We start from the raw sequence: 16,733 nt of genomic DNA on the forward strand, positions 1-16,733 counted from the left end.
CAGACATCACACATATTAATACACTCTTCCATTCAGACATCACACATATTAATACACTATTCCACTCAGACATCACACATATTAATACACTCTTCCATTCAGACATCACACATATTAATACTCGTCCACTCAGACATCACACATATTAATACACTCTTCCACTCAGACATCATACATAGTAATACACTCTTCCATTCCGACATCACCCATATTAATACACTCTTCCACTCAGACATCACACATAGTCTGTTTTATATAAGCACTTTCTAAACGATGCATTAGGAGTTTTAGAATTTTTAGATTTTTTTTTCACAGTTTTACTTTTTTTACTTTGAGATATTTTTTTGTGTTTTTAGTTTAAACTATTTTATAATGACATTACATTTGATAGGATCATACAGGTTTTTATAAACTGTAGCCTACTTTGCCTTATGTGGGCTTCAAGCAAATCAATGTTATTTTAGAATATTGCAGCTGCTTTTTCAAATGTTTTAATTCAGTTGTGAGTTGATACAAACATTAGCATTTTGAATGTCACGTTTATTATTTGTATTCTATGTTGGCTAACGTAGCCATTGCCTACACAAGCATAGTGCCTTATTGTAATATTTATCAGTAGTCAAGCTCTAGCCAGAGGGTTCTAAGGCTGAAGTTAAAGGTGGACATTTTGGAAAGTTTTGCAATACCGTTAAAGTTGTACTGTCTGAGTAGTTTTGTTTCCAGAATAGTCTTTTAAATGTTAGTTGGAGTACGTTGTTTCCAACTTTTGAAAATTGATTATTGCTACTTTATTAGACAATCTCTTGGTTTTATAGCTGGAATTGACTAGAACTACCCTGCTTGCCCCAGGCTAAGTTCGTTGCAACCTGAGTTGACCCATGGTGCTAAAATCATAGAAATAGAATGTCATTCTGTGTGTCAGAAATGCCCAAATTCATATTTGCTCATTATTGGAGCTCCAAATGGATTACAATATACTACTAGCTTACCTGTCAAACTAAGATATTTGCTTGATCGTAAGTCGCTCTGGATAAGAGCGTCTGCTAAATGACTTAAATGTGAATGTAAATGATCGAGGCTACATGTTGTTGCTGACACCTTGAGGCCGATGGTGTTTTGAATGTGATCTTCTGCAGCCTGTTCACCATCTCTGTTCATCAGGTCCAAATGAGTAAACACTACACAGTAAGGAAAAAATAAAGTCAATGCTTTATTCATCTCATACGTCACACATTACCGAACACATGTACCAAATATCATTTACGAGGAAGAACACAAATGGATGTGAAGAATCCAACACTGTATGTGCACTGAAATGTATGGCTAGTTTGAAGTGGTGTGTTGTGTTTTATCTAGCCTATCAAAAACATTGAATATTATGCCACACACCCAGTTACAACCATCAATAGGCACTCCCTTATAGCTACACCAGATCAAGTTCATGTATAAATTGGCTATTAAAGCATGAGCTGTAGTAAATCTACTGAAGACACTAAACTCCATTGCATGTATTTATTTTTCAAAATACTTTATGATCCCCCCCCCATCAAAAACAATTATATAATATGTAGCTGCATCTCCCCCATCTACATTCCTTTGACAGTTTTGGCGTAAAGGTCCTTATCTTCGCCCTCTTCGGTCTCTGGGTTCAGATAGCCTAGAACTTTCAGAAGCATGTCGTCATCCAAGCCATGCATTTGCAAAGCACCGCCTGTGTCCTCGGGTTCTGACTGCCTTTTCTGAGGCTGGCTTTTGTCTGAGTCCATTTGGTCAAAGTAGTCCTGTACTGCCTGCTCGAACATTCCCAGCACATTATCGTCTTGTGAGGGAGGCTGCGATGCGCGCTTTATTTGGTCTGCTTTGTTTGCTGCCTGTGGGTACTGCACCAACATCTGGGCAGCCAGATACGTCTCCAGCTCGTCTTCGTCGACAGCGTTGTCGTAGTCGCCCTTTCCTTTCTCTGGGACGTTTGGCTCAGAGAACACGTAGTCTTTCTGCCTTCCAACTGGTGCGTAAAACCTTAACGGTGGGCTTGTATGCTGTTTCTGCTTCTTGAGCGCGGGTGCGTTCTGATTTGCCACACTTCCCAGCCCAAGGATTTTTTGAATGTCTTCTGTGTTCATTTCGTATGGGACGTTGCTTGTTTGGGTCTCAGGCAGCCGTCTGTTGAAGAATGTCTCTAGAGGGATCTTTGTTTTCTTAGGGTAGATCTGAGTTAGTTTGTCCTCTATCCTGGCCAGATCGTTGGGTGTCCGAGAATGTGCTTGTGTCCTCAGTGGTGTCCTGTCCTGTTTTGTCATCTCCCCACTCTTCAGCATGTCCATCAGGTCTTCTGGTGGGATCTGTAGTTTCTGGGAGATTTGGATGAGCTGGTAAATGGCTTGTGGATCTACCGGCTTGTCGCTGTACAGAGTTTGAGTTGCCCTCCTCTCTTCCCTCTCCTCTTCTTCTAGCTCTCTCTTCCGCTCCTCCTGCTCTGTTTTCTCTAACACTTTCAGAAGATAGTAGTCGACCAGTTTGGTGATGTCATCGGCGTCATGTTCTCCCGGACCCGGGTGGCTCGATCGCTTGACCTCAATCTCCTCTTCATTATCATCATCCTCTTCATCATCCTCCAAGCCTCTGTCAAACTCCTGCCTGTTGTCACTCTCCTCATCCTCCGTCTCCACCTGCTCCTCTAAGGGTTCCCAGTCCTCTCCCTCCATCACATCGTCATAGGCCAGATTCCTTACCCGGAACATGTCGTCATCATCATCCTCTTCATCATCCTCAGTCTGGCGTTTGTGCCCAGCCTTGGCGTTGGCTATCCTCCCCAGTTCCTCAAACACAGACTGCAGGTTGGCCAGGTTCTGGGGTGTGTACTTCCCTTCCATGTTCTCATTGGTGCGTTTGAAGGGGCTCTCGCGGCCTGGGGCTCTGCTTTCTTCCTCACCGTCCTCATCTTCAAACATCAGTGGGTACTTCCTGTGAGGCCAGTTGGTATGCTGCTGCTGTGACCATGGATATGCCACGCTCTCTCCCAACTGGCTCTCCTCATTCCCCGGTCTCTGCCCTTTGCCCAGAGTGTGGCGGGCTACACTGGGCCTCACAGGGGCTGGCTTGGGGCCCTTCTCGGTCTGCTCGAGGGTACTCAGCACCGCCTGCAGCCACTCCTGGGTCTTTTCCTCCTTGTTGTGCTCCCCTTCCTCATCCTCCTCATCCTGGTCCTGGCCGATTTTACGCTGACTGGTCTGGGCAGGAGAGGCTAGCCTCAACATGGAGCGGAGTTTCTCTGAGTCTGTGTCCATGTTGGTGGTGTCGTAGTCTGGGGTGAGTGGAGCCTGCTCCTGGGGGGCTGGCGCCCCTCCCCCGGTACGCTGGCGGAGGCTCTCAATGTACTTCAAGGCCTTGAGCATGTCTGCGTTGGTGGGGAGGTAGGGGGTGTCTACTTGCTGGGGGTCCAGCTCACTGCCTTTCAGTCTGTGTTCTCTGAGAGAGGCCCCCTGGACACTGCCAGAGCCCAGGAGGAAGAGGAGGAGCAGGGAGAAGAGGAAGGCCATCCCTACCGAGGAGAGCGTGGGGAGTGATGGCATGGTGTCTTCAGCCTGGAGACGACAGACACAACAGGGAGAGAAGTGTCAATGCTGACCTTTAGGTTTAGGATAAGATTTTTTTCACTGGTCAGACCATTATGTACATATTTCTTTCAAACAAGAATATGTTAAAGGACTGTGCAGCCAATCGTGATTTTCTTACCAGTGATGGTGATATGCAATGCGATTTTAAATCTCTGGATAAAAACTCATCTGTTGAATGCCCAAATTATTGTTTGCGGAGCAGTAATAGCATGGGTATTCAACTCACCTGAAAATCTCATTAGTTTTCAAATTGCTGCCTTCCGGAATGAGTCACAATCTAGTTGTCTAGGTAACCCTTCGGCTGATGCTGGCTGCTGTCAAAACACAACTACCTACACACAAGACATCTCTAGCGCACTAAAACGCTGTTGTATTTGTTGCACGAGCTTTTTACTGATAAAATGCAATGGAACTTTATAATCATACACCTAATTTAGATAAAGGTATTGAACACGGCTACTTATAAACCAACTAGTGGATTAATTGGTTTTGAAATCAAATTATTGCTTAATTTAGGCAATTTATCAGTTTAGCCTACATAATTACTGAAAACATACTATAATAAACTTAGTTAGTCTAAGAATGACAGAACAGATTATGTATCTCTTCACTGCGGCAGACCTGTTTGCAATGCATCAGGTTGGTTGCAAAGCTAAACGGATTTTAAAATGGACAAACATATTAAACGAACTGAAAATAGTCTAATTAAAATCAATTTTCTCAAAATAATAATAATAATTTCGATGTAGGCCCTGTGTAAAGTCTTACCTCTGCAAAATAGTTTCAATTGATCGTCGTGAGTGAATTTAGCATCTCTTTCTCAGTGTGAGCGCGAGCAGGGATTCTGTGTTCAGCACCAGGGACAGCTCCTCCCATTATATGAGGCGCCACTTGACTCGTGCGTCACTGCGACATACGCAATACTAGATCCAAAGAAACACCCAAACACAATTAGAACTGGCTCTCATTTGTTCATTTATTTTATAATCTCTTAACCTCAACTTTCAATTGGAAATGCTGTCATGTCTAATTGTATTGGTTAACCAATAGTGATGAATATCTGGACATTAAGGACGTGATTAATTAGCCCACAGCACAATGTCTATTTAGATGGTCATAGACCTATACAACCATGCCCACGAGTTCGCCAGTGTATAGGCTAAGTATAGATTACAGGCCCAGCTATAATAATTTGTACAGGGACATGAGACTACGTTAAGTATTTCGTATGCTACATAATGCTGCATTATTTGTGTTTACAACTAAACAGTTGTGTAGGTTATTACAGAAACGCTACACAACATTTTGGATAATAATCCTGGCCAAGCAAGGAGAAATGAAACATCTATTGATTTAAAACATATTGCTAGAGATCACTTCCTGTTCCCATATTGCGCCTCATCTCCTCCTAATCAGGTAGCCTACCATAACGGCTGATGTTCGCAGTAAATTGTGATTTGTACCTATGCGTCAACAAAAAGGCGTTCGCGGGCGTCCCTCGTGACAGAGAGTAAAGTCCATCGATGACTCACTCGCGCCCAAGATCGGCCAAAGAATGATGCGGGGTGATGAGGACTGCAGAGCGACGGTTCGCTATGGGAGGTGCCTATTACGGTGCAATCGTCAGCCAGTGGTAATTTATTTTGGTTGCCTGTCAAGTCCTGTCTGGCGCAGGTCAGGGGGAAGCCGTCAGTTTCATTCATACATTTACGTCGGGAGTCGGCATTCAGATGTGTACGGTAGTATGATTTGTTCACCTGATTCCAGATATGCTTTCAGATATCACTTCTGTTTTGCCATTGTAACAATTAGATTAGACTGGTGTCTCAGTGTGTCTGTATGCTTCTGTTGATGTGTATGGCTAATAGACCAACCATATTTTACATTCAGCACAAGCCTCCACCTCATGTAATTCCCTATTTACCGCAAGCACACACACACACACACACACACACACACACACACACACACACACACACACACACACACACACACACACCAAGCAGTAAAGGAAGTAAGGCTCAAGCAGCTTGGCTAATTGCTTGTGGGGATGCTCTGGGTAAACAGAAACCAATTACCACTCAGTTCCACCCTCTCCCTCCTCCTACAGCCCATCCGCCCAAAACAGTGGACTTTAAGGTCAAATAGAAACTTTCTTGCAGGCTTTTAATTAAGTCTCAAGTGTAATTACAGTAATATACATATTGTTGTAATATCTGCATATCTTGCGCCATCTGTTTGATGTAATATCAAATTGCATCAGCCTATTAGAGAAACATAACCTGTTATCTCCAAGTGCCTCATACTAATCAACCTGCTTCATCCTAGGCCCTGGTTGTAGCCTGAAGACACTGTCTGATTTCAATAAGATAACATCAGTGAAATTCAGGCCAATTGGTTCTTAATGCTTGCTTGGCATCATAATAATAATAATATATGCCATTTAGCAGACGCTTTTATCCAAAGAGACTTACAGTAGTAGGCTATTGCTCTGTTCAGTATCAGGAATAGCCATACATCTGACACATCTGTACTAATTATATTTGAATTGATCTAATCAAATTGATTCCAATGCCATACCAAAGATCCATATCACATGCTGATCTCATATCATAGGGAAACTGCATCATGACTGATACTACTCCTTAACCCCACCTGTAAATGACCTGGCAGGGTGGAAGGAGGGAGAGATAGGGATACATTGTATAGGTCTATAAGCTTTGACGGCACTGTCTCAATTTTCAGGTGGGTCATGTCCCTCTTTGTGTATGTATGATATGGGCTGGTTGTCTCAACTGTTGTCTGCATGTGTTTGCATATATCTCTGTCTGTGTTGTGACTCATGTTCATGCCCCACTGAATTCTGTACATTTGTGGCAATGGCATTTTGCTTCAGATATACATTTGTGTGTGTGAAGCACTTGAGTGTGGGAAGACTATGAAATTATTTCAATATACTCCAGCCTCCAGAGCCCCAGAACGCCATATGAATACTCATCAATGTGGCATAGGCCTTGTTATTGTGAGGGGATTTACAGGTAGATTACAAAGGCGTCAGTATTATCAAATAAGTTTTAATGTCATGTGCACAAGTGCAGGGAAATGCCTTCCTTGCAAGCTCTAAACCCAGCAATGCAGTAATCCATAACAATGTAATACTAAAAATGGTATAAGGTAGAACAGAAACACGAGAAATAAAAATAGGAAGAACATGAGAAATGATAGAGTAGATTAGGGGGAACATGAGAAATGATAGAGTAGATTAGGGGGAACATGAGAAATGATAGAGTAGATTAGGGGGAACATGAGAAATGATAGAGTAGATTAGGGGGAACATGTCTAACCTTGTGTAATTTGTGAGGCATGTGTGTGTGGTTGTAATTGTAGCTCGACATACGACTCTTACATAAATGTGCCCTTTTTGGTTTTTCTGTTTTCATCTCCAGCTAAAAAAGGAAGACTTTTTGTTTATTTCAACAAGAGGATGAGTCACACGTAGCTTTTCTACTGACAGATTGTGCCCCGAGCGAGAAATCGGAGACGAACACAAACATCCTCTGCTGTTGGTGGATGTGAGATGAAAAGTAGCTTTATTTTCAAACTATAATTATGATGTAAATGTTGAAAAAAGTGCATTAGTTTGGAAGTTTTTTAATTTTGTATGAAAGGATTGACGAGGGTGATGCAGCGATTGAGAGGACAATGAGGGAACAGTACAGAGCCCCGAGGAACACCACCAATTCAAATATGTTCTTTAAAAAATATAGATGTCTCTGCTTTTTGTTGTTGAGTGCTCCTTTCTACCTGAAATGAGTCCTTTTTAGAGGTTTTTCTTGGCAAACCCGTCTCAATCTAGATGTCTTAACCAGCATTTCATGTTGATCAGTGATGACCCATCATTCAGGGCAGGTGGAGCCCCACCTGTTTTGAACCCCACATATCAGTTAGATTGCAATATAAAAAACATTTTGTTTAATAAAGCCGCATTAAAACATGGTCTCTTTTTTTGCTTTCTCGAGTAAGGAAGCTCCAAACTGTAGGTCTTTCAGCCGAGCTCAGTGCTTTTTGTGGTGGTGGGGCAGCCAGTGGAAAATACAGATTGGCTCAGTGTTCTGTCACTCATGGGGACACTACATTCCCACCAAATCTAACGGTAGAGCTTGAGAATTCAAGCACCTTGGGTGCTGCCATAGAGTTACATGAGAAGTGCCCATCCAAGAAGGTGCAAGGTCATTGGCTACAGATTGAATTATGTCAAATCACCTTATATCTACAGTAGCTTTGATTGGACTGACTTCATACTTTCAATCTTAGCTAGCAGTCATCATCGTGAATCAAGTCTACAATCTACTGGCAAATCCTTTTTAAAGCTTGTCATATGCAGAGAAATTATGAAGAGGAATGATAGATAAAACATATTGGTGCTCATCGGCCATAAACAATACACAACAAGTTGGAAATCGCCAATTCAACAATGAGTGGTTTGGAAGGAATCAGTGGCTAACTGCAAGCATTGCAAAGCAATCACTAGCCTGCTATTCAGTGGAGTGGATTTGTGTTCCCAAATATGGGTTGAAGTGTATCTTTTCCAAGGTTAAAATGATAAACATTCAACATTGGCCATGCTGTCAATCCAGCATGATTTATGCGTGCTCAAAACAACTAACTCGGAACTGGGAAATCTGACTTCAGTGAGTTCAAGACAACTGGGACCTCAGGAAAAAACTAGCTCCGACTGGGAAAATACGTTTTGAATGGTTATCCAACTTGGAATTGTAAATCAGGAACTCAGGCCTCTTTCTAGACCTATGACCAGAAGATCACTGACGTCATCATGATTCAACCTTGTTTTTTTTTGAGTTCCCAGTTGTCCTGAAAGCACCATAAATCCAGAGAATGCCTGACATTGACAACATTTCCATACGAATGACCGCATCACCACCTTTCTGTTCAAGTGAGTACAGAACAACAAGGTGAATCCAAAAATCTATTTCAGTTGAAGTCGGAAGTTTACATACACTTAGGTTGGAGTCATTAAAACAAATTTTTCAACCATTCCTCACATTTTTGTTAACAAACTATAGGTTTGGCATGTCGGTTAGGACATCTACTTTGTGTAAGACACAAGTAATTTCTCCAACAATTGTTTACAGACAGATTATTTCACTTATTCACTGTATCACAATTCCAGTGGGTCAGACGTTTAGATACACTAAGTTTACTGTGCCTTTAAACAGCTTGGAAAATTCCAGAAAATGATTTCATGGCTTTAAAAGCTTCTGACATCATTGGAGTCAATTGGAGGTGTACCTGTGGATGTATTTCAAGGCCTACCTTCAAACTCAGTGCCTCTTTGCTTGATGTCATGAGAAAATCAAAATAAATTGAATACTTCCACAAGTCTGGTACATCCGAGGGAGCAATTTCCAAACGCTTGAAGGTACCACGTTCATCTGTACAAACAATAGTACGCAAGTAATAACACCATGGGACCACGCAGCCGTCATACCACTCAGGAAGAAGACGCCTTCTGTCTCCTAGAGATGAATGTACTTTGGGGCGAAAAGTGCAAATCAATCCCAGAGCAGCAGCAAAGAAACTTGTGAAGATGCTGGAGGACAGGTACAAAAGTATCTATATCCACAGTAAAATGTATATAAACATAAATGAAAAAAAGGCCACACAGCAAGGAAGAAGCCACTGCCTCAAGTCTGCCATAAAAAAAGCCAGACTACCCATGGGGACAAAGATCATACTTTTTGGAGAAATGTCCTCTGGTCTGATGAAACAAAAATAGAACTGTTTGGGCATAATGACCATCGTTATGTTTGGAGGAAAAAGGGGGATGCTTGCAAGCTGAAGAACACCATCCCAACCGTGAAGCACGGGGGTGGCAGCATCATGTTGTGGGGGTGCTTTGCTGTAGGAGGGACTGGTGCACTTCATAAAATAGATGGCATCATGAGGGAGGGAAATTATGTGGATATATTGAAGCAACATCTCAAGACATCAGTTAAAGCTCGGTCGCAAATGGGTCTTCCAAATGGACAATGACCCCAAGCATACTTCCAAAGTTGTGGCAAAATGGCTTAAGGACAACAAAGTCAAGGTATTGGAGTGGCCATCACAAAGCCCTGACCTCAAGCCTATAGAACATTTGTGGGCAGAACTGAAAAAGCGTGTGCGAGCAAGGAGGCCTACAAATCTGACTCAGTTACACCAGCTCGGTCAGAAGGAATGGGCCACAATTCACCCAACTTCTTGTGGGAAGCTTGTGGAAGGCTACCTGCAACGTTTTACCCAAGTTAAGCAATTTAAAGGCAATGCTACCAAATACTAATGGAGTGTATGTAAACTTCTGACCCACTGGGAATGTGATAAAAGAAATAAAAGCTGAAATAAACCATTCTCTCTACTATTATTCTGAAATTTCACATTCTTAAAATAAAGTTGTGTTCCTAACTGACCTAAGACATGGAATTGTTACTATAATTAATTGTCAGGAATTGTGAAAAACTGAGTTTAAATGTATTTGGTTGAGGTGTATTTAAACTTCCGACTTCAACTGTGTGTATACTGTAGCTAAGAAAGTAGTACTAAGCCTATTTTGTGTAGTAAGCTGTTAGTAGCCCACGTGCTTCACCCTAATAATTTGGTCAAATTTTGCCTACTGTTCTGACTAGATGGTGCACATGTAGCCTATAACCTGTTTTAGAGAAATGTAATCATTGAATATTGTAAGAGCTTTCATTGGCTGCTTATATGCCCCCTTTATTTATCTTACAGTTCTGACTTGGTGTACAGGGAGAACACTGTAAGAACAGCCCATGTTCTGAATTATTTTGCTGTACATTTCAAACGTGCTGAACAAATAGTTATATAGACTACGTCTGTCCTAGCTCACTCATTAATGTCCTAATCGAAATTACGCATTGCCTATTATCCCTTATGCCATAGTTTATACATCTCAATTGTCAGTAGAAACCACATTTGTTTAATAAGCAAGTCAGCCATATCAGCTATGTTTTTTTAAAGGCAATAAATTAGGCTGAATTAACTGTGTTCACTGCCAGACAAGGCTCCGCTGATAGCCAGGCGTAGTAGTGGTAAGGTGTTGGGACTGCTGTTGAGAAGCTTTATGCAGGCCCTAACAGTTTGTGGGCACCATTTGTCACTGTTATAGTGCAATTAATTTATTGTTGTGTTGTGTAGTGGCTTTGTGGCATGCATCCCCAATAAATAAATGTTTGCCACACCAAGATTTACATGCTAAAATTGCCACTGATGTTGATCCATAACAATTTTGAATATTTCTCAGAAGATGTCTTTGAGTTCAAATGCTGTGATCCACAGTGAGACATAATTCTACTGGTTACCATGGTGCACATCTTTCTTTAGTATTTAGCATCATGTGATACAGAGCCCTCTAGGTAAAACTCACTGCATTTGGTAAGAAAGAACCCTTTTTATTTCTAAAGGAAACTATTGCTTGCATCATAAACTCATTAAAAAAAGAAATGTATGGCTGGTGGCATTGTCATGCTGGAGGGTCATGTCAGGATGAGCCTGCAGGAAGGGTACCACATGAGGGAGGAGGATGTCTTCCCTGTAATGCACAGCGTTGAGATTGCCTGCAATGACAACAAGCTCCACCTCCAAATCGATCCCGCTCCAGAGTACAGGCCTTGGTGTAACACTCATTCCTTCGATGATAAACACGAATCCGACCATCACAACTGGTGAGACAAAACCGCGACTTGTCAGTGAAGAGCACTTTTTGCCAGTCCCGTCTGGTCCAGTGACGGTGGGTTTGTGCCCATGGGCGGCGTTGTTGCCGGTGATGTCTGGTGAGGACCTGCCTTACAACCAGCCCTCAGCCAACAAGCCCTACAAGCCCTCAGTTCAGCCTCTCTCAGCCTATTGCAGACAGTCTTAGCACTGATGGGGGATTGTGCGTTCCTGGTGTAACTCAGGTAGTTGTTGTTGCCATCCTGTACCTGTCCCGCAGGTGTGATGTTCGGATGTACCGATCCTGTGCAGGTGTTGTTACATGTGGTCTTCCACTGTGAGGATGATCAGCTATCCGTCCTGTCTCCCTGTAGTGCTGTCTTAGTCTCACAGTACGGACATTGCATTTTATGGCGCTGGCCACATCTGCAGTCCTCATGCCTCCTTGCAGCATGCCTAAGGCATGTTCACGCAGGGACCCCGGGCATCTTTCTTTTGGTGTTTTTTAGAGTCAGTAGAAATGCCTCTTTAGTGTCCTAAGTTTTCATAACTGTGACCTTAATTGCCTACCATCTGTAAGCTGTTAGTGTCTTAATGACCGTTCCACAGGTGCATGTTCATTAATTGTTTATGCTTCATTGAACAAGCATGGGAAACAGTGTTTAAACCCTTTACAATGAAGATCTGTGAAGTTATTTTGATTTTTATTCATTATCTTTGAAAGACAGGGTCCTGAAAAAGGGATGTTTCTTTTTTTGCTGAGTTTATATGGAACCCCTAAAAGTTCTATATAGAACCCTTTTATATGGTTCTTTGATCAGAACCATAGAGGTTGTTCCATATAAAATTTGTTCCATAAAAAACTCCTGGTGCTGCCACTTATGAATTAATACTCTTAAATAGTCATATTTTTAGCTAAGAATATAATTTAATAAACAACTAAATATTGGCCAAATGAATACCAGCATTGTTGTTTTGTTCAATTTGTCATTATATGCAAACATGCACTGGTGGCCAGGGAGGCATCTTTTTGTTTGAGTGTTGGCCCATGTCAACTCTGACTTCTGACTTCTTTCACAATACAATACAACTTTGTCCAATAGTTACATTGAACAACAAAACATTTTATTCTGCTCCATTCTCAACCTCCCCAAACAACAGACCTCACACACACAATTGAGACAAGCACAGGTTCAAGTTGCTGTGCAGCACCCCTGGATGGAGAGCATATTGTGGTTGTTAAGGGCCTTGTTCAAGGGCCCAACCGTCTTCTAACGGCTTCATGGAACCGGCCCCCAAAATTGAAATAAAAGTAACAATGAGCTAATTGCCAATATCAGGCTGGCTCTGTAGCTCTATTTGGCATATCCCATAAACATATTTTATTATTTGAAAGGGTTAGCTGGCTAGCTTCTAAAGAGGTGAATTAAAGTAGCCTATCTTTTTTCTGTTTAGCTAGCCAGCTTACAAAAGTGCTCATATTCTAACATTTCAACTTTATCTATCTAGCCTATAGTTTATCATATGACTTTGGCTTCATATATTTGAAATAAATAATAGACTTTGCTTACCTTCATGTGAGATTGCGCCGGAGAAGAAGGCAGACGTTTTACGTGCCCCTAGCCGATTGGGTTTTGTTGTTAGTTTATTTGCTTTGTTTGTAACTTTTTTTAAACAGATTTTGTACGGCGCTCCTAGTAGCCGGAGACTTTAATGCAGGCGAACTTAAATCCGTTATAACAAATTTTTATCAGCATGTCACGACTTAATAATATAATAATATTATATTATTATATTATGTCACGACTTCCGCCGAGGTTGGCTCTCCTGCCCGTTCGGGTGGTGCTCGGCGGTCGTCGTCACCGTCCTACTAGCCACTGCCGATCCCTTTTCGTGTATCTGTTGGTTTTGTCTGATTGGTTTCACCTGTGTGTTGTTTAGTTAATTAGTGTCTGTATATAATGTAAGTTGTCCCGCCCTTGTTTTGTGCGGGATTGTTTATTTTGTCATTCATTTCGTCTGTCAGTGTTATTGTGTTTCTTATTCTCCGGTTAGTCTGTTATCCTGTATTGGATAATTTCACCCTGTGTGTATTTGGGTTGACCGTGTTTATTTTGTTCACCGGAGAATAAACTTTATATCACTATCTGCTCTCTGCGCCTGATTCCACCCACCTTGATTAGACATGACACAGCATGTTAAATGTGCAACCAGAGGAAAAATAACTCTGGACCACTTATACTCCACACACACAGACGGATACAAAGCTCTCCCTTGCCCTCCATTTGGCAAATCTGACCATAATTCTATCCTCCTACTGTCTCTTAGGACTGAAAATAACTTCTAGACATCAGGCCTGCGATTAAGCACCTTTTTTTCCTTTCACTACTCTGACGAGCCCTATGCGAAGGATATACTGCTTCCTCTGGAACATCCCGTGATATGCGTGAAGAGGTGGCGGAGAAAGAGTGGCCAAAGGGCGGGCTGCCTTCTGAGAATTTGTAGGCGCTTGAATACCCCCCCACTTCCCTCCATTCTGCTAGCAAACGTGCAATCTTTAGAGAATAAAATCGGTGAGTTACGCAGAAGATTAAACTACCAACGGGACATTAAAAACTGTAACATCTTATGCTTCACAGAATCGTGGCTGAACGACGACAATATCAACATACCGCTTGCTGGTTATACAATGTACCGACAGGATTGAACAGCAGCGTCTGGTAAGATGAGGAGTGGCGGACTGTATTTTTGTAAACAACAGCTGGTGCACAATATCTTAGGAAGTCTCGAGCTATTGCTCGCCTGAGGTAGAGTATCTCATGATAAGCTGTAGACCACACTACCTACAGAGAGAGTTTTCATCTGTATTCTTTGTAACTGTTTACATACCACCACAGTCAGAGGCTGGCACTAAGACAGCATTGAATGAGCTGTATTCCACCATAAGCAAACAAGTAAACTTTCACCCAGAGACGGGGCTCCGAGTAGCCGGGACTTTAATGCAGGGAAACTTAAATCCGTTATACCAAATTTTTATCAGCATGTTAAATGTGCAACCAGAGGAAAAATAACTCTGGACCACCTATACTCCACACACAAAGACGCATACCATGCCATCCCCACAGTGACTGTACCTACATACCCCAACCAGAAGCCATGGATTACAGGCAGCATCCGCACTGAGCTAAAGGATAGAGCTGCCGTTTTCAAGGAGCGGGACCCTCCAACGAACCATCAAACAGGCAAAGCGTCCAAACAGGATAAAGATCGAATCGTACTACACCAGCTCTGACGCTAGTCGGATGTGGCAGGGCTTGCAAGCCATTACAGACTACAAAGGGAAGCACAGCCGAAAGCTGCCCAGTGACACAAGCCTACAGACGAGCTAAACTACTTCTATGCTCGCTTCGAGGCAAATAACACTGAACCATGCATGAGAGCACCAGAGGTTCTGGAAGACTGTGTGATCACTCTCTCCGCAGCCAATGTGATTAAGACCTTTAAAAAGGTCAACATTCACAAGGCCGCAGGGCCAGATGGATTACCAGGACATGTACTGCGAGCATGTGCTGACCAACTGGCAAGTGTCTTCACTGACATTATCAACCTCTCCTTGTCCGAGTCTGTAATACCAACATGTTTTAAGCAGACCACCATAGTGCTTGTGCCCAAGACCACAAAGGTAACCTGCTTAAATGATAAATTCCAACACCATCATTAAATTTGCTGATGACACAATAGTGGTAGGCCTGATCACCGACAATGATGAGACAGCCTATAGGGAGGAGGTCAGAGACCTGGCCCCTGGTGCCAGGACAACAACCTCTCCCTCAACGTGATCAAGACAAAGGAGATGATTGTGGACTACACGAAAAAGAGGACAGAGCACACCCCCATTCTCATCAAGGGGGCTGCAGTGGAGCAGGTTGAGAGCTTCAAGTTCCTTGGTGTCCACATCACCAACAAACTAACATGGTCCAAGCACAACAAGACAGTCGTGAAGAGGGCACGACAGAACCTATTCCCCCTCAGGAGACTGAAATTATTTGGCATGGGTCCTCAGATCCTCAAAAATGTTTGACAGCTGCACCATCAAGAGCATTGACTCCAAGCAAGAGCACTGGTTGCATCACTGCCTGGTATGGCAATTGCTCGGCCTCCGACCGCAAGGCACTACAGAGGGTAGTACAAACAACCCAGTACCTCACTGGGGCCAAGCTTCCTGCCATCCAGGACTTCTATACCAGGTGGTGTCAGAGGCCCTAAAAATTGTCAAAGACTTCAGCCACCCTAGTCATAGACTGTTCTCTCTGCTAACGCATGGCAAATGGCACCGGAGCGTCAAGTCTAGGTCCAAGAGGCTTCTAAACAGCTTCTACCCCCAAGACATAAGACTCCTGAATATCTAGTCAAATGGCTACCCAGACTGCCCCCCCACCCCTTCTTTGCACCACTGCTCCTCTCTGTTGTCATCTATGCATGGTCACTTTAATTACTCTACATACATGTACAGACTACCTCAACTGTATTTGTATTTATTATGGATCCCAATTAGCTGCTGCCAAAGTTTTATACAATTTTAAAAACATTACTATACATTTACAGATTTCACAACACACTGTTTGCCCTCAGGCCCCTACTTCACCACTACCACATATCTACAGTACTATATCCATGTGATGTATTGTGTGTATGTTATCATGTGTGTATGCATGTGTCTGTGCCAATGCCTGTGTTGCTTCACAGTCCCCACTGTTCCATAAGGTGTTTTTTTCATCTGTTTTTTAATTCTGATTTTACTGCTTGCGTCAATTACTTGATGTGGAATAGAGTTCCATGTAGTCATGGCTTTATGTAGTACTGTGTGCCTCCATAGTCTGTTTGTTCCAAATATAATGCTTTTAGTTTTAGAAATATTTATTAACTCATTCCTTGCCACCCACTCTGAAACTAACTGCAGCTCTTTGTTGAATATTGCAGTAATTTCAGTCGCTGTAGTAGCTGACGTGTATAGTGGTGAGTCATCCACATACATAGACACTCTGGCTTTACTCAACGTCAGTGGCTTGTTGTTAGTAAAACTTTAAAAATGCAAGCTGCCTAAACAGATACCCTGGGGAATTCCTGAATCTAACTGGATTATATTTGAGGGGCTTCCATTAAAGAACACCCTCTGTGTTCGGTTAGACAAGTAACTCTTCATCCACATTAAAGCAGGGGGTGTAAAGCCATTACACACGTTGTTCCAGCAGCAGACTATGATTGATAATGTCAAAAGCTGCACTGAAGTCTAACAAGACAGCCCCCACAATAATTGTATCATCAATTTCTCTCAGCCAATCATCAGTCATTTGTGTAAGCGCTGTGCTTGTTGAGTGTCCTTCCCTA

General features: G+C 42.5%; 1 protein-coding gene across 2 annotated transcripts; it reads right to left on the reverse strand.

Annotated features, from left to right (window-relative positions):
• Nucleotides 1–1,185: 1,185 nt before the first annotated feature.
• On the reverse strand, nucleotides 1,186–5,215 carry LOC124005274 (secretogranin-2-like). Of its 2 annotated transcripts, XM_046314382.1 has the most exons (3): nucleotides 5,081–5,203; nucleotides 4,386–4,540; nucleotides 1,186–3,584 (listed from the first exon to the last, which is right to left on the reverse strand). In XM_046314382.1, the coding sequence occupies exon 3, from the start codon at nucleotides 3,570–3,572 to the stop codon at nucleotides 1,587–1,589; it is 1,986 nt and encodes a 661-aa protein (XP_046170338.1). In that variant the 5' UTR covers nucleotides 3,573–3,584; nucleotides 4,386–4,540; nucleotides 5,081–5,203; the 3' UTR covers nucleotides 1,186–1,586. The 2 variants fall into 2 exon arrangements, with proteins under 2 accessions (XP_046170338.1, XP_046170339.1); XM_046314383.1 differs by lacking the exon at nucleotides 4,386–4,540 and having other exon boundaries at nucleotides 5,081–5,215.
• Between the last annotated feature and the right edge of the window lie 11,518 nt (nucleotides 5,216–16,733).

This window comes from Oncorhynchus gorbuscha, linkage group LG19, assembly GCF_021184085.1.
Source record: "Oncorhynchus gorbuscha isolate QuinsamMale2020 ecotype Even-year linkage group LG19, OgorEven_v1.0, whole genome shotgun sequence".
NCBI classification, from domain to species: Eukaryota; Metazoa; Chordata; class Actinopteri; order Salmoniformes; family Salmonidae; genus Oncorhynchus; species Oncorhynchus gorbuscha.

Excerpts from the sequence above, each read along its gene's own strand:
- LOC124005274 (XM_046314383.1), bottom strand. The coding sequence starts at position 3,572 with ATGCCATCACTCCCCACGCTCTCCTCGGTAGGGATGGCCTTCCTCTTC.